Source organism: Notechis scutatus, chromosome 1 (assembly GCF_049901735.1).
Source record: "Notechis scutatus isolate UNSWTSFEM ecotype Mainland chromosome 1, rNotScu1.2, whole genome shotgun sequence".
In the NCBI taxonomy this organism is placed as follows: domain Eukaryota; kingdom Metazoa; phylum Chordata; class Lepidosauria; order Squamata; family Elapidae; genus Notechis; species Notechis scutatus.
In genome coordinates, this window is record NC_142009.1 from 333,198,382 (window position 1) to 333,224,295 (window position 25,914).

Genomic DNA, 25,914 nt, shown 5'->3' on the forward strand with positions numbered 1-25,914 from the left:
GGTTGGACTAGAAGATCTCCAAGATCCCTTCCAACTCTGTTATTCTGTTAGCTGAGTAACCAGAGTAACTCAGCATCTCTGTGCATGAATTCAGCTTTGGGTATCTCTGCCTCTGAAAATGGTGATGGAAACATTTGGATTTACACAACATCCTCTTGCAGGTCCAGGTCCAGCCCTTCAAGTTGCATTCATATGAAACATAAGGTCCCTCAGATGCAACCTGGCTGGGATACAGGTAATAGATAGATAGATTGAATACTTGATTGGCCAAGTGTGATTGGACACACAAGGAATTTGTCTTGTTGTAAATACTCTCAGTATACATAAAAGATATATTCGTCAGGAGTCGAGAATCATAAGGTACGACACGTAATGATAGTGATAGGGTACAATAAGCAACCAATCATACTAGGAAACAGTCAATATAAATCGTAAGTATACAAGCGACAAAGTTACTGTCATACAGTCACAATGGGCGATAAGGAGTGATGAGAAGATTAACAGTAATACTAGTGCAGACTTTGTAATAGTTGAACAGGGATGAGGAAATTATTTGTTTAGCAGAGTGATGTCTTTCGGGGGAAAAACTGTCCTTGTGTCTAGTTGTTCTGGTGTGCAGTGCTCTATAGCGTCGTTTTGAGGGAAGGACTTGAAACAGTTTATGTCCGGGATGTGAGGGGTCTGTAAATATTTTCACAGCCCTCTTTTTGACTCGTAATCCTCAACTTACGACCACAATTGAGTCCCAAATTTCCATTGCTAAGCAAGACAGTTACATGCGTTTTGTCCCATTTTATCACCTTTCTTGCTACCGTTGTTAAGTGAATCACTGCAATTAATAAAACACGGTTAAGTGGATTCCCCATTGGTTTTGCTTGTCGGAAGGTCGCCAAAGGGGATCACATGGGACACTGCAACCATCATAAATACATGCCAGTTGCCAAGTGTGTGAATTTTTATCACGTGGCCATGACGATGCTGCAATGGTTGTGTGAAAAACACTCATAAGTCAACTTTTTTCAGTGGCGGTGTAACTTTGAACGGTCACTAAACGAATGGTTGTATGTCAAGGAGTATCTGTCCATACTTTTAGCCTGTTGCCTGCACTGTTTTATGAAAACCCAGAAATTGGCTTAAATCAAGGACCCAGTAAAGGATGTGCCCTCGAATCAAGTAAAGTGGATTCACACAACACCCTCAGGCACAAGTTAGGCCTTGTGCAAAGATGTCTATCAAAGCCTTTTGGGGGGGGTTGCATTTAAATATAGAATTATTTCCCCGTTTGCCGCTGCATACATATAGTACATCCTGGCAAATGGGACCGGGAAAAGTCAAGGAAGAGAGGGAACGTCACTCTGCACGCGCACAGAGGCACTCTTTAAAAAAAAAATCTTTGGGCTCCTCTAGTCCTTTTTACTCGATGCCCCCAAGTCCTCCACCGGCCCATAATGCTGCGCGCCGCACACTCGCCCCGCGCATGCGCACCCCCTACTCGAGCCAAGCGCTCAGGCCGTATATTCCCCCGCCATCTCTTATCTAACAACCAACCTTGCTTAAAAAAAAAAAAAAAAAACTAAGGAAAAAAGGGCGGGTCCCAGATAATAATTAAAAAACCCTCTCTGCCTCCTCACACGCCAGCAAAACCTCTCGGACTTCTTCCCATCCCTCCTCCGCTCCCCGATTGGTCGTCGTGCGGCCGGCGGGACCAATCTTTTCTTCGCTCAGCGGCGGCGCCCCGCCGTCCCCGCCTCCCGTCTTGAGGGGGCTCGCTCGCCCATTGGCCGAGCCACGTCGCGTCTTTCTCTCCCGCGCGGCCAATCAGGCCCGCCCGGTGTTTTCTGTCAGTCACTGTGTGGTGGTTGGGAAGGGAGAGGCGGGGTGGTTGTGGGGGGGAGCCGTTACGCACCCGCCCGCGCGCGCGCCCGCCTTCCTATTGGGCGCGGCCGCCGTCCGTCCCGCTGGTGCTCGCAGGAAGGTTCGGTTGACCGCGTGTTGTGAGGCGAGCTGGGAAGTTGGGTTGGCGTCGCGGGGCTGGGTCGCCGTCGCTGAGGGGGCGGCGGAGCAAGAGCAGCAGCCGGAGCCGCCACCGTCGCGGCCGGGCGGCCGGAACCGCGAAGCCGCCGCCGCCGCCTCCGCCTGAGCAGGCCGAGCCTCCGTTCCCTTCCTCATCCGTCGCCTTCTCTTCTTCCTCCTCCTCCTCCTCGTCCGCCGCCGCCTCTTGTGGCGGCGGCTGCGGCGGCGGCTCCGCCCGTGCCGGTGGCAACAGCAGCGGCGGCGGCGGCGGCACAGCAGCCATGACGCTGGAGTCCATGATGGCCTGTTGCCTCAGCGACGAGGTGAAAGAGTCGAAGCGCATCAACGCCGAGATCGAGAAGCAGCTGCGGAGGGACAAGCGCGACGCCCGCCGGGAGCTCAAGCTGCTCCTGCTCGGTCAGTGCGGGCGGGGAAGGGAGAGGCCGGGCAAGCGGGCGGACCGGTCTCCTCTCCTGGGGAGGAAAGGCGGAGGCGACGCTGCCTCGGCTGGAGCGGGAAGGCCCCATCCTCTGCCTCCCCCACCCCCCGGCTCTCCGACGGCGCCCGGAAAGGCCGGCTCCCCCCGGCTCTTCGGCCGCGCTTATTTCTGCTGCGCATTTCCCCGCCTCGAGCGACGCCCGGCTGGAGGGTCCTCCTCCTCCCGCTTCCCTCCCGAGAGCCCGCGTTGCCCACTGCTCCTCCGTGGCATCGGGCGGCTTTTTGGCTTTCCTCGGGGCGGGTCTCTTGAGGGGGCACATCTGAACACCCCCGTGCATGGACACGTGTTGTCTGTATACCCGGCTGGGTGGCTTAAATGCATCTCTAAGGGTGATATGTGGATGTATATTTGCAGTCGTGGGTAAGGACATGTGTGATAGATACAATTATGTGTATACATGGGATACATGCATGTCTGTGATGTGCACACAGTTTTCTGCAAACGTGTATATAGTTTATATACACAATTACGTGTGTACATGTGTGCATGATATAAAGGTGTCTGTGATATATTCACACAATTGTAAGTATACCTGTGTGTATGTGATATATACCAACACAAGTATATATGCAATCACGTATATACAATATTTGTATATAATATGTATATAATATGTGTATATATATATATATGTATATATATGTGTGTGTGTATGTATGTATGTATGCATGTGATTATATATGTGTGTATGATATTTCTATGCCTGACAGCTGCACATAATTATTTGTATACATGTGTATGATATATACACACAATTATATGTATACATGTAACTATGATAGGTATATGATATATACACACAATTATATGTGCGTATGATATAGAAACAAGTATATGTATATATATATATATATACAGGTGTGTGAGAGATATACAATTATATGTGTATGTGCATGTGATATGTACATGTCTGATATATGCACACAATTATTTGTATATGTGTGTGCAAATAAGTATGAGATGTATATGCAATTATATATATATATATATATATGCAATTATGTATATTAAATATGCAATTTATATATACACACATTATAGATTTGTGTGATGTGATATATGCAGTATTGTGTATATGCAAACATGCATCTGCAATTGTTTGCCTGTATCTCTGTGTGCCTTCTTCATTACTCTTTCCTTTCTGTCAAGTGTTTGTCTTCCTCACTTTTCTGTGCATCCTGCTGGTTTCAGGCGGCTTTTCTGCTTTTCTTAATGGTATTTATGAGATAGATGATGCTTTTTCTAGTCTAGCCCTGCTTGCCTTTCTCTTTGCTTCTATCTGATCCACGCTACCCACCTCCCTGCTCAGGCTGAGTGTCTCCAGGGGTCATTTTCCATTCTCTCTTTCTCTGCTTTTTCTTCCTCACAAGGAAGAAAGCTAGGACAGACCTCGGGAAGGGGTTCAAGGCTTCTTTGCTCTCCAGGTAGACAGTTCAGGCGCTCCTTTTCTAAGGGGATCTTTCGCATCCCTATTATATTGGGAGGGGGTGATTTCTTTTGGGCAACCTCCATTGTCTTTGTGGGTCTTTAATATTTACAGCAGCCCTCTGAGGTAGGGTCAAAAAAGAAAGGGAGTTTCATTTCCTCCCCAAAAGTTCCCCAGAAATTTCTTGAAATGGAAATCTGTGCAGGGACCTTTTTCTCTTCCTGCATTTGTCATTCCTCCATCCTCTGAATCCCATGTGATGTTAGGGTGGGATTTATTTGGCTTCTATTTCCACCTCTCCTTCATTTCCTGACAGATCAGCTCAACATATTCTGAGCATATATCAGCTGGGCCTGTTTGATTATTGATTGTGTAATGTTTTACTGGAGCTACTTTAATTGGCAGCAGGAGTAGTTTTCTAGGATTTGTGCTCATTAAAATCTTGTTGATTTTTATATCTTCATTTGCACCTTTTTTTCTGCCTTGACTCTAAATTTCACTCCCTGTCATCCAGTTTTTTCTTATATTATTTGTGGGGCTTTGCATCCTACTCCAACCACCCTTATTTCTGTCACTTTCTCAAGTGTTTTCTCTACTCCAATTCTGTGATGTTCAGCTTTTTAAAAAAACAAAACGTACATAACTGTTGGTTTGTTTTGCACTTTGCTTTGCCTAGCTGGTATTGGATATACATACTTAGTAATATCTCAAATGCCAAAATATTGGAGTTTGTTTAGAAAAGAAGATTGAGAGGAGAGGGGAGGTTATGTTGATTACATCAAACTCTTACAGGAAACTCTGCCTGTTCCTTTGCACTCTGAGCAGGAGAGTTTTAGAATGTAAGGAACTGTAGTCAGTTTTGTAAAAAAAATATAATATTTTTTTTTTGCTGGAGTTTGTTATTACCCATTAATTTGAGATTAATATTCTGCTGTCCTCGCACCTCTTAGAAACACTCCATGTCTGAGCGTACACTTTCTGGCCTTGTGGTTCATTCTGTCTCCTCTTTCCAGAGAACGGATGGTAAAAAGTGCAACATGCATACTTTGATAAGGCACAGAGAACCAGTTGATAGGCTTATATGCAGGTTGAGGATGGCATTTCTCAAACAGAACCAAACTGATTAAGAAACAGGAAAGAACTTTTGAAGTAGCCGCTGTAATAATTATTAGATGCACGGTCTAAGTAGTAATGGGAATTGGCTAATCCTGGTGGGAGAGGAAGCGGGTATCAAGAAGAGCAGGTACAATCAGAATCTTGACAGAGAAGGCTATAATTTCACTGAACTATCTTGTATGATGTAGATGTGCTAGGAACTCTATTCCCTAGCCAATAACCCTCTAGTTAGGGACTCTTCCTGACTACTGGCCACCTTCCTTTTATGTAAGTGTTGCATTCGGGTAAAAAAACATACCCCTCCTAGAGCAGACATAGAATATAAGATATCTGTCCTGCCCATCTTCCTTTACAGTTTTCTTTGCAACTCTGGATTCCTTCCGTGTTGTTTTTCTATAATTTATATCCTGCTTCCTAGCTACGCGGATCTCACAGTGCCTTTCTTTGCTTCCCCCTCCCCCTGTTCCAAAGTCACCCCCCTTCATAATTGTCTCCATCTGTGTGTGGAATGTTTGCCTTACTCTCAAAAGCATGAAGTGTAAAACCTCTATCCCCTTCTCCTCTCCACCCTCTCTGGTGACTTTTCTCTTCCTTTGGTGGGGTGTCTCTGCCAGTGCTGTTTAGATGCATTACTTCCTCATACCTAGCAACCTTATTTTCAGTCTTCCATGCTTTCAAAGGAATTTGCTCTCCTTTCTTTTTCTGTTGAGCTATTCCTTCTCCTGTATGTCATTTTTGATAGCTTCCATCACAGTGACGTGAGTCCTCCCATAGATTTATGCAGTCTTTCTTTTGCTTCTCTTCTGCCTGCCTGCCTGCCTGCCTTGTGTCCCAAATGAAACATACTCAAGGCGAGGAAAAATATTTATGAACTTTAAGCCTTAGCTACATTTTTAAAGTTGTGGTTTTAAACTTCACCTTTCAATCCTGTATAACACTGAAAATAGGTCCGATGAGGGTTGTGTTCTTGTTTCGGGGGCTTCTGCCTTGGAGATTTGGTTTTTAAGTCTTTTTAAGGCCTGCGTTGGGTAGCAGGTGACTTGCTGAATTGTAAACATCAATTGCATTCTGGGTTCACAGAATAGTGAATTTTCTTTCAGTTGCACTATTAATCAGTTTCTCAGTTGAAATAACCTTTGGGGGGAAATAAATCTCTGTCACTTCAGATCTTATAGGACCAAGATGTTGGTGTTAGTAGAACTTTTTTTTTTAAGTGCAGAACTGATTTGTAAATCTCTGCTGCTCCTAAGAGTATTGGATTCAGATTTAACTCAGACTGGTTTTGAATTAGGGATGCAGTCCATCAGTCCCAGAATTAATTTTCAACTACATTGGTGTTCTGTTTATACAGCTCAAAGCTAAAGGGCAAAAACCTATCAGTGGATTCACACTTCAATATTTTACACTTTTTCAAAGTCTAAATGAATATTTTTCCATGGTAATTTTTCCTTATGAAAAGAGAAATTTTGAAATGTGTATCTTTGTTGCATTATGGGTGCTTATTATAGTTGTGGAACAGGAAATTTCCAGATAAAATACTACATCTTTCTATATTAGTGTTTCTGAACCTTGGTAAGTGGAAGATGCATGGACTTCACTTCCCATAATTCTCCAGCCAGCTTCACCTTGCCAAGATTGAGAAACACTGTTTTATATCATTAACAATCAGTCTTCCCCATAACTAAACTTTGCCTTCTCATGTTTTGGTTCCACACTGCCAGACTTTAGCCCTCATTCAAATGATTGTGGTGTTTCTTTTACCTCTAGTAATAACTATTAAAGCAAATCTTTTGCAACTAGTTATTACTGTGTAGCATGATATAGCATTAGTATTACTGTGTATTTTAAATGGATGGATTCAGAGGAAACATTCAATCTTTTTAAAAAATACCAATAATGACATTACTTTTGAAATATACTTAACTTTGATAAGTATCTGATTCTGAGTTTGTACGACAGTTTAAGTTACAGGCATAGTTATTGGTGTGCTGACTTCAGCTCTGGGTTTTATGACAAAGAGCATAAAAAGTGGAATATGAAATAGCAGGCAGTGAATAACTCTTCTATGATATTTTTTTGTATTTCTTAAAATTACATAGATTGATGAATTGTTACTGTCAGGTGTTTCTCTAAAAGAAAGAAATCCTACATTACTTTGTAACTATTGCTAGCCTGAATGATCATGGAAATCCCCTCAGGCCTTGTCTCATGAGTGTATACAATTTCTTGCACCCATATTGGGTTAGATTATTTTGTGTTCTTTGGCATTGTTGTTTTGCCCCTTATCTTTATGATTGCATTTGCTAGTAACCCTTAAGTGACAAGGTATATGTACCTTTACTCAGCTGGGATAGAAAACATGGTGAGGTTTTGTCAGGAAATAATGACCATTTTTAAAAAAACACATTATTTTTTAGCTAATAATGTACTAGAAATATTCTGATTGGACAACTGGAATGGATATATGATTACATCATTGTACATAAGTTCACAGCAATTACCAGCCTTAAGAATTGTTTACATGACTAGTCTGAGTTAAGTGACATGGCTATTAGATTCTTAGCAAGTGAGCTAAGAGGCGGCTTCCACCTATCCAGGCCAGATCTCCAACTTGGCAACTTTAAGATTTGTGGACTTCAACTCCTAGAATTCTCTAGCCAGCATGGTTAACTGAGGAATTCTGAGAGTTGAAGCCAACAAGTCTTAAATTTTCCAAGTTTGGAGATTCCTGATGAAATAGAGCACTGTGGTTTGTTATGCTGCTCATCTCTGTATGGAATTTCTAAGGTTAACTGAGTGAAGCATTTTTTGTCAATGATATTTGTCAAGGTTTTAAAAAGGGTTTTATTTAGGTGACCTTCAGAAATGTACTATCACGCACCGTTTTGAAGATAATGCAAAATCTCTTTTCAATAATTTGCAATGTTTTACATCAAATAAAAGATGGTTAGGCAATGTACCACTTGTAACACTTCCAGAGGGTGGCTACAAGCTACTTTACAAATGGTTGAAGAGTTGCACAGTTTTCATTTTCTTGTATGAAATTTTACAACATTTCAGGCAAGAACTCTGTAATGTCGTGGAATCTTGGGAACAAAATTGCTACAGTCTTGGCAAGTTTGAGGCAATTTTAAATTTTTGGACACCTACAAATTAATTGATTATAGGTATTCCAATAGAAATAATTTCCATTTTTAAAAAATCACTTTTGTATATAACACTTATTACTATTTCTGATTATTTAAAGCAAAATTAGTTTTAACTATTGAGAATTGTTAAGATCTATTACACTATTTTGTTTTTGTTTACTGACTATAGTAGTCTCATTATAGTTATGAAGAATATTTAGAACTCCAATTGTCGGTCACTCTTATTAAATGTGCCCAGATTTTGTGCTTCTAAGCAAAACTCTCAGCAGGGCCCGTCTTCACTGTCTGAGCCGTAGCATCATTAGGAGGAAGTTACGATGTTCATGGATTCCCTCCCAGCCCACTGGAGAATCCTTAAAATGTCATCATTTTAAAAAAAAGTTTCCCCCCAAGTTGTCCTGATTTGTCGATGTTGATGTGTGTGCGTGAGAAGGAAAAGAATAGGCCTTTTTAACTGAGCTGTCCTTTGTTTGCCAAAGCAAAAATCAGCTCATTATTATTCTGTGAGCATTTTTTTTAATGCAGCATAAGCTGGTAATTTTTACCACTCACTTTTACCCTGCCCCAAAAAAAGTGTGAGTACTCACATAAAGTACTGCTGGTGTGTTTCCTTTAGAAACGTTATCTTCTATTTGCATAGGGAGAAAATTAGTGAAGTCATGTAAACATATCCCAAAGTTGTTAGCTTTAGTTTCTAGAGAGGAAGCAGGTTGGCAGAGACAACCTGGTATGGATCTTGTCCAGTTGCAGGATCACTGCAATCAGTTGCTGGCTGGTGTTTTAGTTGGGTGAGGCAGGAAGAATTGCTCTATTAATCACACCGGGATTAAGAGCTCGGTTCCTAGTATTTATACCAGATCTAGATAGTCCACAAACCTCACATTTTCTGCCATTCAGAGGCCAATGCTGGCCACTGTGACTCCTCTATGTACCTGAGGAAAACTTTACAGGCTCTGAGTCCACACAGGCCTTGTTTGTTACCACTTGCTTTGGCCATCATATTTGTCGTAATGTTTGCCATTAAAATTAGTGACAAGAATTCTAGGTTTCTTGCCAATTTAAAACTACCAGGGAGAGAAAAGCCTTTGTAAAGTTTGGTGCTGGCATCTAGTGGTTATTCAAAATTATTCTATCTTACACAAGCATGCATAATTTTGAGGAGAGAGATACAAGGAAGAAGATATTGCCTCCTAAAATTTTAATATGGGATTGTAGGCTTTGAAAATGTTTTCCAGAGCCACATACGTATGTGTGCACACGTACATAAATACATATGGATTTATTGGCCCATTCAAAGTCTTGCCATTCCAGTAAAGTTTGTGAACATATTTATTAGCTAACCCAGCAGCTTTTCAATCAACCAGAATAGAGCTGGAAGGGATCTTTGAGGTCTTCTAGTCCAACCCCCTGCTTAAGCAGGAAACCATTTCAACAAATGGTTATCCAAACTTCTCAAAAACGCCTTTACTTGTTTGAATAAAGAATTAGACCTACAAATCAATATAATGTTGCAACCCCTCCTTTCTCACAACAAACACAATTAGAAGACTGGCCAAAGGAAGCTAATTTTCAGGGCCTTATAGGGAGACATGTCACCTGACTGAATCTGGAAATAAGCCGTGACTAGAAGGGACCAAAACTATGCCAGAATGACAAGAAAGTACCAGGTGATGTTGGGTCTTTTGCGAATAGTTAGAGAAAAATAAAATACTCCAAAGGAGATGATTTTAGGCAAAAGGCTTAGAAAGAGCCTCTTTGTTTTTCTAGATGACTAATTTCTGAGGTGTACAACAGCCTTTTTGGACAAAACTTTGAGATGAAATTAAAATTGGGGGTTGCACTGTTTGTTACCCAATATATCTGATCAACTTCTGCATGCTGGCTTTTCTTTTTGATAGATACTGTAACAATATTGGATAAAAATAAGTATTGTAACAGTAACAATACTGTAACAATAACAGCTGTAACAGCATTGGATCATGCCAGAAGTTGTAATAAGCATGTTGTAATAAGCATGCCTCTTAAAAGCTTCCAACATGGCATGTTTTAATTGTTCCACTACATTAAAATTAAAATCTGGTTTCCATCTATGTCAAAAAATCAGCCAGGAAGAGTGGATTTTTGACAAGTAATCAGTCAGACGGTTTGAGAGAAAGTTGTTTGAACTGAGCAACTAAAGAAAACGATCCCATAATTTGAATAGTTATCATTTATCATATTATTTATGAGAGCTTGTGATTTACCCAGCTTTATAAATGCGACAAGGAACCGAGCAAGATAAATGTCATTTCTAGACTCCAGAACTAGTTTTAGTGGCAATGCTTGATCCCACTGTGCCTCAGTGCATCTACGGTATGCTTTTCTCCTGTCACAGAAGTAATATAAAATCTGTTCTTGTCTCCATGCTAAGCTTAGGTATGTTGTTTGTCGTCTTCATTCTCCCTTTTCTTCTTTCAGTGAAGACGGTGCATAACTAAGCAGCTTTTCACTACAGGGTGGGGTGACTTGAAGGGTAACAAAAGTTTTTTTAGGCCTTCCGCTGAAAGGTTGACGTGAGGATCTTTTACCGCTAGGATTGTAACATAGAATTAACCTTCCTTCTGTTTTGAAAAGAAGGGCCAGTTTCTATTATAAGCATATCATTCTATTTTACAAGGATTTTTTGCAGGCTGCTTTATCCCCATGTTGCCCGGCTGGCTCTTAAAAACAAATTGGATCATAAAAGTTCGTGCCAGAAAATAAAGCAAGACAAAATAAAACTTCCATTTAAAGTTGCTGTGTTTTAAAACCTATTTTAACCCAACTATCTGTCCCCCATTTCTTTTTTCAGGCACGGGAGAAAGTGGGAAAAGCACCTTCATTAAACAGATGCGGATAATCCATGGCTCGGGCTACTCTGAAGAGGATAAAAAGGGTTTCACCAAACTGGTATACCAGAATATCTTCACTGCCATGCAGTCAATGATCAGGGCTATGGAGACCTTAAAGATCCTATACAAATATGAGCAAAATAAGGTGAGGCTTATTGCTGCAGAGCAGTCTGCATTTCTTTGTCCTTTTTTTCTCCCAATTTAAACTTTTTGTTAGTTTGTCGAAGTATAAAATAGAAAGAAAGAGTATCACAAAGTAAGAGATGGAAGGAAAAAGAAGGGATATAGTATAATGGGAGAAAAGAAAAGGGCACCGACTCCTGACTCTCTTTAGCACAGTAGAAGGTAACAACATTACAACCACAACTTTTTGCTTTCACACAGCAGTATGTGCAAGCCATTTCTATAACAATAAGCCTGTCTAGTTTACAAACACAAAAGCCTGCATTTCTTTGTCCTGTCCACTTTGCAGAGGTGGGCTGTGCAGAATCCATAATTCAGAGACCTCAAAGAGCAGCGCAAACTATATTCATAAGTTGGCTTTTGTAAGAATCAAAGTATGGGTAGTCCTCGAGTTACTACCACAGTTGGACCCAAAATGTATATTGCTATATGAAACATATTTTTTTTTGAAAATTTTATTGATTTTTGAAAACAAACATAAACAAACAAAACATAAAACATCTTTTTTGAAAGCAGCTTGATCCCGGGTTACATCTCTTCGTATGGACACAAATTCAAGTTCATGCTCATTTTTATATTCCATTCCATATCTTATTACTATTCTACATTTTCAATATAGCTTCTCCCCTCTTTTAACTTTCTTAATTTTGTTTTATTTATTTCATCTCAATTCAAATCATTGTACTTATATTCTTTGTCTGTCCTGTTTCATCTGTCTACTATCTTTTCTCATTAAACAAAATTTCTCCTGTAATCACTGATTGGAGTATGACGCCTTTATATCTTTGCCCTAAAATTATAACACTTAATATAATACATAACTTCCGTTCGGATTCTGCTTGGTACTTTCTAAAACTACACACTGTATTTTAAAAAAAGAAAAAATTATAAATGTATAATATAATTAGAACAACAATCCATACCAATTCAATTCTATCATTAATATTAATATTCATTTAAATCTTAGCATTTTACACATTACTTTTCAGATAAATATCATACTTCTATGGGAACACTTATAAACTTTCCATAGTTAATTCCCCCCCACTTCACTTATATTTTATAAAACATTGAGTAATTAATATGTTCCCGTTCCTTCATTCCTGTTCTCTCATTTATTTTATTTCATTTATTTTGTTCACAAAAGTTTCACTAAATTACACTGACTATTTTATCCCTATTTTTACGTTGCTTCCAATTTTCTAACATTATTTCTATTACAAATATAACAATACCATCTTATGTACCTTCACAGAGTCCCCTTTTCAGTTAGATTTTCACCCATTATCTCTGAATAGGTCCTGTTTCTTTACATCTTGCTCCAAACCTTTGTAACTTCTCTTCCTTTCCTTCTTCCCTTTCTTCTTCTCTCTCCCCTTTTTACCCCCTGTCTCTCCACCTCCATTTCCCTCTTCTGTATTCCCCTTTTCTGTTGCTTTCCAACATTATATCCACTTTTCAAATTATTTTTCCCTTTTTTGGTTGTTTTTTTAAGTCTTAAATTCTCCATTCTCTTCCCCCCTTTCCCCTTTCTTCCCCAGATAGAGTTACTTGTTCATTAAACATGGCTTCTTCTTTGTCCCAATCTTCTTGTTGCGCAGTCTTTTCTTGTTGTTTCTCATAGTTACGAATCGCCATTTCTAAGAATTGAAAAACGGAGCCAAAGGAGCCCTTCCCTTCTTGTGTCTCTTCTTTATATTTTTTAAATTCCATTTTCAGTTCATCCAGAGATAGTGCCATTGTAGAATTTTTTAAACAACCACCCAATTGTTTTTAGTCATTCAAATATAATATCCAAAAATCCCAAAGTCACCAAGCAATCCAAATACACACAAGCTGTTTCTTTTTACACTTTCTTCTTTTTTCACTTTCTCTTCCTGGGGTTACTATTTAGTTACAAAGTTCCAGTTAAAATGTATCTTTTAGAAGTCTTATTGAGATTTTACTTTAGATTCTTTTGAAGTTCAGGCAGTCTCTTCCTTCCAGATCCTGCCCTTATTCTTTTCCTCTCCCTTCCTACTTATAGACAAAAAGGATTTTTTAGTGTCCAGAAATCTTTATTGTCCCTTTGGCATTTAATTATATTTTCAGCTTAATTATTGGTGCCAAAGCGGATTTTTCCGATTTCTTATTCAGCTCTCTTTGTTGTCAATGTGAGGAAGGAGAGAGAAGAAAAAAAACTTTCCCCTTTCACTTTCTTTCGCTGCTTCCAACTCTTCTTTGGAAGTGATGTTATCTTTTATAAAATTTAAATTCCAGGGTACCTTAGTTGTTCCTTTTTACCCCGGTCAGCCAAAACTTTCACTTCTTATTTTCCTCCTGCACTTTCTTTTCCGGTTGAGTGCTTCTTTGAGGTGGCCATTTCTGACCACCGCTCCTACCGCCTTTGGGAAAGGGAGTGAGGAGGAGAGATGCGGCTCTCCTCGACCCTGCTGGTGATCTCCCCCCTCTTCACCACCTCTAGGGGGTGGCGCTCCAGCGGCGAGCCCAGGCAGAAACCGCGCACGATCGCGGATTCCTGCCTGCCGCCGAAGCCCTGCAAACCCACTATGTGAAACATTTCTTAAGAGAGTTTAGCCCCATTCTACGACTTTTCTTGCCCCAGTTGTTAAGTGAATCACTGCGTTAAGTTAACAACATGGTTGTTAAGTGAATCTGGCTTTCCCCATTGACTTTGCTTGTCAGAAGGTCACAAAAGTTGATCGTATGACCCCGGGACACGGCAACCATCATAAATAGGAACCAGCTGCCAAGCGTCTGAATTTTGATCATGTGACCATGAGGATGCTGCAGTGGTTGTACGTGTGAAAAAACAGTCTTAAGTGACTTCAGTACCATTGTAACTTTGAACGGTCACTAAATGAATGGTTGGAAGTCGAGGACTACTTATATATCTGTGTCTGAGTAGTGAGGCATAAACCTGTTTTAATTTCTTTTATCCCATGCCATATTATTGGATGGTGCATGCCCAATGGGTCTAGACCAGGGCTGTTCAATCTTGGCATCTTTAAGACCTGTAGACTTAGTTACCCCAAATTCTCAGCCAGACACGCTAGCTGAGGAATTCTGGAAGTTGAAGTCCATGGGTCTTAAAGTTGTCCAGATTGGACAACCCTGGTCTAGAGGAAAAGGTGATTTTTTATGGGCAGAAATGCTCTGGGAAACAACTGTGAATTGACCACCAGCTGAATTTTGCACCGGATCCTCTTGCTCTGTTGTTGTTAACATGCAACTCCAGCAGTGGGATAGGAAAAGGAAATGAGTAAAAATCCCAAAGATGCTTTTTCAAGAGGCAACTGGACTTCCTGGTTTTTCTTTGAAGATGTATCACTTCTCATCCAAGAAGCTTCTTCAGTTCTGAAATACTGAGTTTCGGAGAACAGAATTGAAGAAGCTTCTTGGATAAGAAGCAAAACGTCTTCAAAAGAAAAACCAGAAAGTCCAGTTGCCTCTTGAAAAAGCACCTTTGGGACAACCATGGTGTGGATGACTGAGAATCTCCATAGAGTAAATAGAAGGCAATTCCTGTTGAAAGGGCAGGGATAAAATCCAAGTAAGCCATTAACACCAGATTTGCTCTCTCCTCTCATCCCGAATGAAGGCCAATGCACTACTGATCCGAGAAGTGGATGTAGAAAAGGTTTCGTCCTTTGAACAACCCTATGTAAGTGCAATTAAGACATTGTGGAATGACCCAGGAATCCAAGAATGCTATGACCGGCGGCGAGAATACCAGCTCTCTGACTCCGCTAAATAGTAAGCCAACTTACTGTCACTTTTTTATATCTTCCCTTTCTGAAAATTTAAAAGGAAGAGGGACTTTTGGAAGTTCCTCTTGTTGAGTAGCCTGAATTCTCTTCTATGTAGTTTTAATCCATTGGTTTGGTTCTTTCTTTTGGAACTATAGAAACCATTCCTCCTATGTAACAAACAAGCTCTTACATTATTACAGTATTGTGTATTTGATGATGATGTATCTGCCCTCAGTTGTAATGTCTGCAGGCTACGCGTACCTGAATCCCTTAATCGTTCTGTATAGGGCTTGGTTTCCAGTCTCCTTTGAATCTTGCTAGCTCTCCTCTGAATCTGCTGCAATTTGTCCCTGCTCCTTTTGAATGGTGGTGCTCAGACTTAGAGGAATCGGACAAAATAGAGTAGATGGTTATTTCCTGTGTTCTGAGCATAGAGTGCGCTCCCAGGATAATATTTGCCTTTGGAGCTCCTTGGTCTTTCATTGGAGTAAAGTGGTAAGGAAATATTGGTGTTGAGGCAACGTTGGTGGTGTGGGAGAAAATATTTGAACTTAAAGATTTTGCAGTCTTAATTTGCTTGATATTTATTGATAGTCCTATTGAAAGAGCTACGCAGAACACATATGCTTCTATGGCAGAGGTCTCCAAACTTGGCAACTTTAAGAGTTGTGGACTTCAACTCCCAGAATTCCTCAGCCAGCTATAGCTGACTGAGGAATTCTGGGAGTTGAAGTCACAAGCCTTAAAGTTGCCAAGTTTGGAGACCCCTGCTCTATGCTGATGGTCCTTCCCTTTTGATCTTACGTTGTGGTATGAGTAAGGCCATAGTTTTGTTGTTTGTATTGATCAAGGTTTCTTTTGCAATCTGACAAGTTTCAGGATCTCATGTTCATTTCGACATTGGTATTTTCATGCTGTGCCTCTGAGTAGCATCCAGGTTGGATTTCTTGCTCCATGCATCAAGTTGCGTAGATGGGATGCCCAGCTGTGTGCAATTCCTAATATATCTGGACTGGAGGCATTTGGTGAAAATATATATATGAAATGTACCACCCTCTCTTCCCTGCACACCTAAAGAATAGCCGTTGAGGGAGCAAAGCTTTCTTATCGTGTAGAATTGCAACTCTCAGCTCCTTCTCAACCAGATCCACCAATCTAGGGAACATTGATCCAGCTTAGGAATTGGGGTGTTAAATCACCTCCCTCTCTTCAGAAGGGAGCGGCTGATACTGTAATTTAGAGGTCTCCAAACCTGGCAACTTTTAAGACTTGTGAACTTCAACTCCCAAAATGTCCCAGTCAGGCTGGCTGAAAAATTCACAGCTACATCCTTTGCCTTGTATTTTTGTCTTTGGGTGAATTGTAACCAGGAGAACACCTATCTTTATAGGTGATGGGAAGTTCGATAAAAGGTTTGGGAGTATTTGTGCCTTGCCACAACAGAGGATATAAATTCTATATTCTTGGATGTAGGATATTGGTGGAAACCAGCCTTGAAAGTTTGGGCAACTGAGCAGTCCTTCTGTATCAGAGCTCTTTTATCATTCTCCATTATAATCTTCTCTTCTCAAAGGCATTTAGTGTGGCTGCCAAACTTAAGCCTCTTCAATCTTTCCCTTATACATGCTTTTTGTAGCTACCTTACTGATGTGGATCGTATTGCCACCCAAGGGTACCTCCCAACCCAACAAGACGTCCTGCGGGTCAGAGTCCCCACAACTGGGATCATAGAATACCCCTTTGATCTCGAGAACATTATATTCAGGTAACTTTTTTTCATGGACACCTGACATTTACATGGTACTTTATATAAAAGCATACTACGATTACATGTGTCTGTGGAGTTTGGGGAAGCAGATGCCTTTTCTTAACCATGTTGTTCTGTATCTTGTTGATGTGTCTTGTTGATAAATGAAGCTTTCCAAAGAGATTGTCACTTTAATGTGGCGGAAGAACTCTCGAGCTTTTTTGACCCTGACCACAATGTCATCAGGAATACCCTCCATAACATTACCTCCGATGGGAGCCAGCTTGGTCTAGTGGTCAAGGCATTGGGCCAGAAACCAGGAAACCTTAAACGTGAAAAGGACAAGAAAATCAATATAAAATAAAATAAAAAAATTCAGAAAAAGTGCAGCCAAGATAAAATTCCTCAAATATAATTAAGGAAGGGACTTAATACAGGCCTATTAGAAGGAAGATGGAGAAACTATACAGAAACCTTTAGTGGGAAACAGAATTATAGAACCAGAGAAACTTTTATAGAGAAATTAAATCTGACATCACCGGAAAGTGAGATACGAGAGACAGTACAGTAAGTCAATACAGGAGCAGCTGTAATGCCAATTTAAATGTTAGGAGAACAGTTAAAGAGTTAGAGGAAGGACAAGCAAATATGCTGTCAAATATGTTATCCAAAAATATGGAACAAAATGGTGTGACCATAGGTTTGGAAAGGATTGAGACACACACACACACATATATATGAATGATTGAAGAAGGGAGTTGAAAGAGAAAGCATTTTTTTTTTTTGAATCAGTACTAACATGAGAAAAATGGTATTGAGCTCTTGCAAGAGGATAGTAGAATAACAGAAGGAGGGAGAAATGTCAAATGAGCCAAGACCAGCTTTCTAACAAAAGACAGACAATACAGGAAGGCTTGCTTTTGTTTATTGATTATATGATTGCTTAGTTTATGCCAGAATGTAAAAGATATTAAGGCTAATTATGAATCAGAACACTTGGTGGTGGTTGTACCATTAGGACAGGATATCAAACCATGGCAACTTTAGGACCTGTGGATTTCAACTCCCAGAATTCCCAACTAGCTGGGAATTCCAGGAGTTGACGTCCATAGATCTTAAAGTTGCCAAGGTTGGACACCCCTGTTTTAGGGGAACTAGAAGCTGCTGAATTTTGAGTAGTTCAGAACAGGAAAGATTCATGTTATTGCCATCTCTGTAAATTAAAGTGTGATGTAAGAGTGGCAGGATTAGAAAAGTGGGAATCAACAATTATTGTGGCAGCGTTGCTTAAGGTACGCAGGTTACACTCGCAGAAAGTAAAGAAGAGCTAGAAAACCTAATTATAAACACTAACAATGGGAAGTGACTAATCCGAGTTCATGTTAAATATTAAAAAGATAAAACCAACGTGAATTCGCTGCTGTAGAAATGAAGGAAGATGGGGGTTGTATTTGTTTTCTTGGGCTCAGGAATAGATAAACATGGTAGAGCTTGCTGGAGACATAAAGAGGAGATCAATCTTAGGAAGGAAAGCAATGACAAACAGAGATAAGATTAGGAAGGATTTCTATGACAACAAGAATCATAACAATAAAGCAGCAGTTTTCCCAATGGTAATATATGGCTATTAAACCTGGAGCTTTAAAAAGAGTGAGAGAAAGCAAAAAGACGCTTTTAAATTACGGATTTTGAGATGGTTACCAGGTTTAGTAATGCTCTTATTTTGAATAGCAAGGATTCGTCATTCAGTCCTGGGCCTGCCTTGTGTCTGTCTGTCTCTTATATTTGTTAATCCACTCAGTCATAAAACCCTGGGCAATGGATTACAGAGTAATAACAAACCAAATCTTTGTAACCAATAAAATAGTTAAAGATAAAAACAAATATATACAGGTATAGAGGGAAGTGTCTTATGCCAGAGCTAAAAAAAAAACCATTAAAAAAAGGAAGTTTTCATAATCTTCCTAAAGAGAAACGAAGGTGCCTTTTGAACCTCTTTTTGGGAGATGCCTTCAAATCAGTTGAATTCCTGGTGATTGTTCGGATGAATCCCCAGTTTTGGCAAGGTTTAGCCAATACCTTCTTTCTGATGCGAAGAGAGATCATCTGGGTCAAAGTTATCCAGCTGACTCTATGCATTACAGGGAGAGGATAAATTGCAATTCAGAGATTCCTGATTTCTAGCTCAGTGTTTTTAACCCAAACTGATGTTCTTCGAGCCTCTAAGGATAAAAGTATTCAACAACACGAGGATTGTTGCCTTATCCAAGTTCCACGATCCTTGCAAGGATGAGAGGCTAGTTGCAGTTACATGCTCAGACTGAATGAATGCCATTAATTATGGCAATAATGGCGGTGAAGGCATCAGGCTAAAAACCAGGAGACAGGGACGCCTAGTCAGACCTTAGGCACGAAAGCCAGCTGGGCCAATCACCAGGAGACTGTGAGTTCTAGTCCCACCTTAGGCATGAAAGCCGGTGGGTAAATTGAGACAATCACTGGGAGATGGTAACTCCTAATCCCGGTTTAGGCATGAAAAACGGTTGGGTGACCTTGGGACAATCCCCAGGCAGCTGTGAGTTCTAGTCCCACCTTAGGCAATAAAGCCAGCTCGGTAACCTTGGGCTAGTTGCGGTCTCTGAACCCAACTCACTTCACAGGGCAATTGTTGTGGACAAAATAGGAGGAGGCAGGGATATTGTGTGCGTTCCCCGCTTGAATTATTTTTGAAAATAATAAGGGTGGGATATATGTAAATAGATAAATAAACCAAAAAATTCACATGCTTTAGACATGTCAACACGAGCAAGGGATAGATTAGGAAAAAAGGGTAGAAGAGGCAGAAACTCGTGTCCCTTCAGCCTGTCTTCACAGAGCAGATTCTCAAGCCCCCTGTATCATCCTCGCTGCTCCCCCACGGACCTCTTCCAATCTGTCAGCAGCCTTCTGGGCCTGGATAGTCTAGAGAAGAGAAGGACCGGGGATCCCATGAAAGCAGTCTTCCAATATTTGAGGGGCTGCCACAAAGAGGAGGAAGGGGTCAAGCTATTTTCCAAGGCATCCGAAGGCCAGACAAGGAATTAATGGATGGAAATTGAACTAAGAGAGATTCAACCTGGAAATAAGGAGACACTTTATGACAGGGAGAACAATCAACCCGTGGAACAGAAGTTGTCCTCGGAAGTTGTGGGAGCTTCATCCCTGGAGGCTTTCAAGAAGAGACGGGACTGCCATCTGTCAGAAATGTTGTAGGGTCTCCTGCTTGGGCGGGGGGTTGGACTAGATGACCTACAAGGTCCCTTCCAACTCTGTTACTCTATTTTAATGACTTCGGACTAGAGTCACCTACAATGGAGGTGTCCAACCTTGGCAACTTTATGACTTGTGGACATCAACTCCCAGAATTCCTCAGCCAACCCTGTTGAAGTGCACAAGTTGCAAAGGTTGGAAATCCCTGATACGCAGCAGCACCTCAAACCTGATCTCATTCCTGCAGAGTGGGGTGCTTCCTGGCTCTTCAGTACAACGATAATCGGGAAGAGCCTTTGCAGGAAAGCTGGACAGAGGGCTCAGTTGCCCCTTCTTTCCCCTAGTGGCAGTGTAATAGCATATTAGCATAAGGACTAGAAGCCTTTAGGAAAAAGATAAATTGTATAGCAGGGAATCTAAAGGAAATAAGCATCACTACACAGACTATCTTTTGCACACCAGCCTCGCTGGTCCCCAACAGTTCTGCTGTTGGCAACGTATAGGATACCCTTGTTTGGGGAGGGAGGCGACTCGGGGATCGGGAGCGTTGACAGATCAATGAGCGTTCACTGTTGTTTCCCCCCCCCCTCCCCTGGTCTGTCTCTTCAGAATGGTGGATGTTGGTGGGCAAAGGTCAGAAAGGAGGAAGTGGATACACTGCTTTGAAAATGTAACTTCCATCATGTTCTTAGTAGCTCTTAGTGAATACGACCAAGTCCTGGTGGAATCTGATAACGAGGTAAGCAGAAATGACTAGCGGCCGGCCTTGGCGTGCGGGGTTTGCTCTGCTGTGGATGGCGAAGCAGCTGGGAAGCTACCTTGTCCCGTACTTTTAAAGAGACGATTTGGGACACGCTAGCGAGTGTGCCTTTTCCAGCATTTGTCACCTTTCATCCTGGAGCATGAGGGTGAGCAAAAATGACTTTGGAAATCCTCGGCTTATAGCCATTCATTTAGGGACCATTCAAAAGTCGCAACGCCACCCAAAAAAGTGACTTACGACCGTTTTTGACACTTACGACTGTTACAACACCTCCACGGTCACGTGATCAAAATCCAGACGCTTGGCAGCAGGCATGAATTTATGATGGTTGCCGCATCCCACTCGGGTCAGGTGGTCTCCTGTTCACGACCTTCTGGCAAGCAAAGTCAGCAGGGGTGCCAGATTTATTTTGCAGCTCTGTTACTAACTCAACTACTGCAATAACTTAAATGCAGCAGTTATAAGTTTTAGGCAGGAAAAAGAAAAGTCGTAAAATGGAGGGGGAAACTCACTTAACAGTTGCTTCGCTTAGCAACAGAAATTTTGGACTCCGTTGTGGTCATAAATCAAGGACTACTTATAGTTTACTCCAGGGGTGCCCATGTATGCAACTAGGTTGCGGAAATGGCAGGCGAGCGTGTACGTGTGCATCCCCCCCCCACTTGTGCGAGTGGCCGGAGAGGGCCTGCACACACGCTCCATTGGTGTGACAGATTGGATTGCATGGAAATATTTTTCTCCTCCACTCGTCCGCGGAGTTGGAAATATTGGGGAACTGTGGTTTACTCATTCAGTTGCTGAGCCTGCAGCCACTTTCCTCTGAACATTTATTATGTATATTTATTTATACATATAAGAGCCTCGGTGGCACAGTGGTTAGAGTGCAGTACTACAAGCTACTTCTACTGCAGCCAGTTTGCCTGCAATTTGGCAGATCGAATCTCTTCAGGCTCAAGGTTGACTCAGCCTTCCATCCTTCCGAGGTGGGTAAGATGAGGACCCAGATTGTTGGGGGTCAATATGCTGACTTTGTAAACCGCTTAGGGAAGGCTGTAAAAAAAAACACTTTGAAGCAGTATATAAGTCTAAGTGCTATTGCTATTACTATATAGGTTTGTCTAAAGTCATCTGCAGGGCGGAATAACAGTTGGGCAGAGGAGCTTAAGATTTTTATTTTTTTATTTTTATTTTAAAGCGGGGTCTCGTAGAAGGGCTGCCTTAGAGGAAGGACTTAGATGTTCTCTTCAGTTCTCTTTGCTGAGAATGACCCACAAAATATGGGTGGCGATCCAAGATTGCTACTTGGCTTCCAAAGTGATCATTTGTGGCCCTGAAGGGTTCTTCGTTGGGTGTTGGGCCATGAGGGCCTGGTGGATGCCAAGGTGCTATTCACACCCCGAATATATAGAAAATCAACAAACATTTGACTCCCCCCACTTCTCATCAAACCTTGCAATCCATTCTCCCTTCACATGAAAACAACAAGGAGACAGGCCTGGATACCCATGTATAATATAGTCCTGCCTAAGCAGGGGGTTGGACTAGAAGACCTCCAAGGTCCCTCCCAGCTCTGTTATTTTATTCTTTTTGAGCAGGCAGACTTGAAGTTGTTCCTTTGTTTGCTGATTTTAACCTTCTTTCAGGATTTCTTTTTTGAAAGGCGTGCTGTAAAATCAGGAGGAAACAAAACTTCGGGGGAAAAGATAATGCAAGGTATATAGGTAGTCCTCAACTTACGACCACAATTAAGCCCAACACTTAGGTTGTTAAGCAAGAAAGTTCTTGACACGTTTTTAAGTGAATCCTTGCAGTTCTTAAATTAGTAACCGGGTTGTTATGTGAATCTGGCTTCCCCATTGACTTTACTTGTCGGAAGGTCGCCAAAGGGGATCACGAGACCCCAGGACACTGCAACCATCATAAATGTGAGCCAGTTGCCAAGCATCTGAATGTAAATTGTGCAACCTGAGGGATGCTGCAACCTTCATAAGTGTGACAAATGGTCACAAGTCACTTTTTGCCGTTGTAGCTTCGAACGGTCACTTAATGAACTGTTGTAAGTCTAAGACTACCTGTGTGCAGCTACATTTAAGAAGCAATAAAGCTTAGTGCCCAAAAACCTGTGGAGATTTTTAGGGCATCCAATTTGCTTTCTAGGGGTTTTTTTTTTTGGTAACTTCTTGCTATAGATGGAACCATGTTGTGTCCGACCCATCGCGACCCCATGGACAACGTTCCTCCAGGCCTTCCTGTCCTCCGCCATCCTCCGGAGTCCATTTAAGCTCACGCCGACTGCTTCAGTGACTCCCGCCCAGCCGCCTCATTCTCTGTCGTCCCCTTCTTCTTCTATTGCCCTCGGGAACGAAATATATCTCTGGGTTTTGGCTTGAACAGAATGACCACTTAGAGACAGCTAAAAGCTCTTTATCGGGGAGAGATAGTCTCTAGTAATCCTCAACTTACGACCACTACTGAGCCCCAAATCTTGGTTGCTGAGCAAGGTGAAGTGAGTCGTGCCCCATTTTGCAATCTTGTTTTGGCCATGGTTGTTAAGCGAATCACTTCACACTTGGGAAGTGAATTATACAAGTTGTGCGAACCTGGCTTTCGCTCTTTGACTTTGCTTATCAGGCTAAATACCTGCCAGTTGCAAAGCAGCCAAAGTGTTCAGATGAATGTGGGAACGCTGCAGCGGTCGTAAGTGTGAGACCTGGTCATAAGTTCACTTTTTTCAGTGGGGTTGTCACTTTGAACGGTCATTAAATGAACCGCCAAAGACTAGCTGTACAAGCAGTTCTCGAGTTACGACTCCCAATAGGGAAGGAAAGTTTTATCAGTGAGGAGTGCAGTCCTTAATTCAGGCATCAAGGGACTCTGACCAATTTTATGATTTTATTTTATTTTTTGCTGTGTTCATTAAGCGAAACACATGACTGGGACTTGATAACCCTCCATGCCAGTTTCTTTATTGATTTCGCTTATCGGAAGCCAAACTGGGAAGGTCGCAAATGATGATCATGTGACTGCAACTATCGTAGTTTCCATGCCCCCAAATCACGATCATTTGATTGCAGGGATGGTTTCTCGGGTTGAGAAACGGTGAATGAAGGTATGGTTGAAAACGGTTGCGGCAAACATTTTTGTGAGACAACGGGGAACAGATGTACAGGTGGTCCTCGATTTACAAGAGTTCACTTAGTGACTGAAGTAATAACAGTACTGCAAAAAGGGACTAATGCCTGTTTTTCATACTTAGGATGGTCACAGCATCCCCATAGCCATGTGATCAAAATTCAGATGCTTGGCAACTGACTCGTGTATATGATGGTTGCCTATCCTCCCGGGGGTGTGTGTGTGTGTCAGGGGATCACCTTTTATGACCTTCAAACAAGCAAAGTCAAAGGGGAAGCCAGATTCACTTAACAGCTGGGCTCACTACCTTAACAACTTCAGTGGTTCACCTAACAACTGTGGCAAGAAAGGTCGTAAAATGGGGCAAAACTCACTTAACAACCGTTTTGCTTAGCAGCAGAAACGTTGGGCTCAGTTGTGATTGTAAGTCGAGGACGACCTGAACAAGGCTCCTCCAAAATGATGTCATCCTTATTTACCTGTTTGTTTGTTGTTGTTTCATCCCTGGATCTAAAAAAAACAAAAACACCTGCTTTTCCTTATAGAACCGCATGGAGGAGAGCAAAGCCCTTTTCCGGACCATCATCACCTATCCCTGGTTCCAGAATTCCTCTGTCATCCTCTTTCTCAATAAGAAAGATCTCTTGGAAGACAAGATCATGTACTCTCACCTTGTGGACTATTTCCCAGAGTTCGATGGTAAGAAGTTAAGTTTTCAGTAATTAAAATAGGGGATCAGGCAGTAGTAGCACCCCGTTCTGTTTAAGGGCAGCTTCAGAAACACGCAGGAGGCACCTCTGCTTCAAACTGTTACATTGGCCTGCTAGTTTGTAGAGGTGGATGCAGTAGAAAGCTACTTTTCCTGAGTGCTCCCTCTTTCTAGAGCTCCCCCCAAGGAAGGAGGCTGAGTCCCAGGAAATAGGGTTGATATCTATATATATATATTTTGACTCAGCCTTCCATCCTTCCGTGGTGGGTAAAATGAGGATCCAGATTGCTGAGGGCCATAAGCTGACACTGTAAACGACTAAGAGAGGGCTGTAAAGCACCGTGAAGCGGTATATAAGTCTATGTCAGGGGTGTCAAACTCAATTTCATTGAGGGCCGCATCAGGGCTGGGGTTGACCTCAGCGGGCCCGGGGTTGGGTCGTGGCCAACTGGGAGGGTGTGGCCAACTTGACACCACTCCCTAAACTGCTGGCCTGTTTCCTCTTCGCACTGGGTAAGCTGGGTTGAAGCGCGATGCAGGCCGGCCCCGCGGACCGGATCTGACCACACTGAGAGGCCTGCGGGCCTTAAGGTTGACCCCCCTGGTCTAAGTGCTGTTGCTATTTTTGAACCTTTCCTCCCAACTCTGGAAGCTGGCATTTAGGATGGACAGGCAGGAAGCAACTTGACCTCTAATTGAGAGGCTAAACTTTTGTAATAAATTTCAAAGTAGCCTATTTGTCAGAACCGACTTGTTGATAGTGCCCCCATCCGTTTCTAGCGAGGGAGAGGTGATTGGCTTTGTCTCTCTCTGGAGCAGGACGGGGCTATTCATTTTCTGAAAAGGCCCCATGAGAAACTGGGACTGTTGTGGAAGGCTGAACCGGTGTAGCTGTGAAGGTGCGTAGGCACACATGCAACCACATATGTAACTTTTTTTAAAAAAAGATAGTTGCCTTCAAAATAAAAGCAATGCAGTTGTCCTTGACTTACAACTGTCCATTTAGTGGCCATTCAAAGTTACAACAGCATTGAAAAAAGTGACTTAAGAGCATTTTTTTCCCCCGGTTGGGGCATCTCCATGATCACATGTTCAAAATTCAGATGCTTGGCTACTGACTCATCTTTATGACGGTTGCAGTGTCCCAGTCGTGTGATTGTCTTTCCCCACTTTTTGACAAGCAAAGTCTACGGGGAAGCCAGATTCACTTAGCAACCTTATTACTCACTTCACAACTGCAGGGATTTACTTAACTGTAGCAAGAAAGGTTGTAAAATGGGGCAAAACTTAACAAATGTCTCTCTTG

General features: G+C 41.8%; 1 protein-coding gene across 1 annotated transcript in view; it reads left to right on the top strand.

Moving 5' to 3' along the window:
* The first annotated feature begins 1,801 nt into the window (after positions 1-1,801).
* GNA11 (G protein subunit alpha 11) overlaps positions 1,802-25,914 on the top strand; it is a 28,924-nt gene continuing 4,811 nt past the window's right edge. Inside the window, exons 1-6 of the mRNA XM_026688795.2 lie at positions 1,802-2,430; positions 11,034-11,218; positions 14,858-15,012; positions 16,645-16,773; positions 20,614-20,743; positions 24,445-24,598. Coding sequence (XP_026544580.1) covers positions 2,295-2,430; positions 11,034-11,218; positions 14,858-15,012; positions 16,645-16,773; positions 20,614-20,743; positions 24,445-24,598 — 889 coding nt within the window. The 5' untranslated portion in view covers positions 1,802-2,294. The remainder of the gene's footprint in view (positions 2,431-11,033; positions 11,219-14,857; positions 15,013-16,644; positions 16,774-20,613; positions 20,744-24,444; positions 24,599-25,914) is intronic.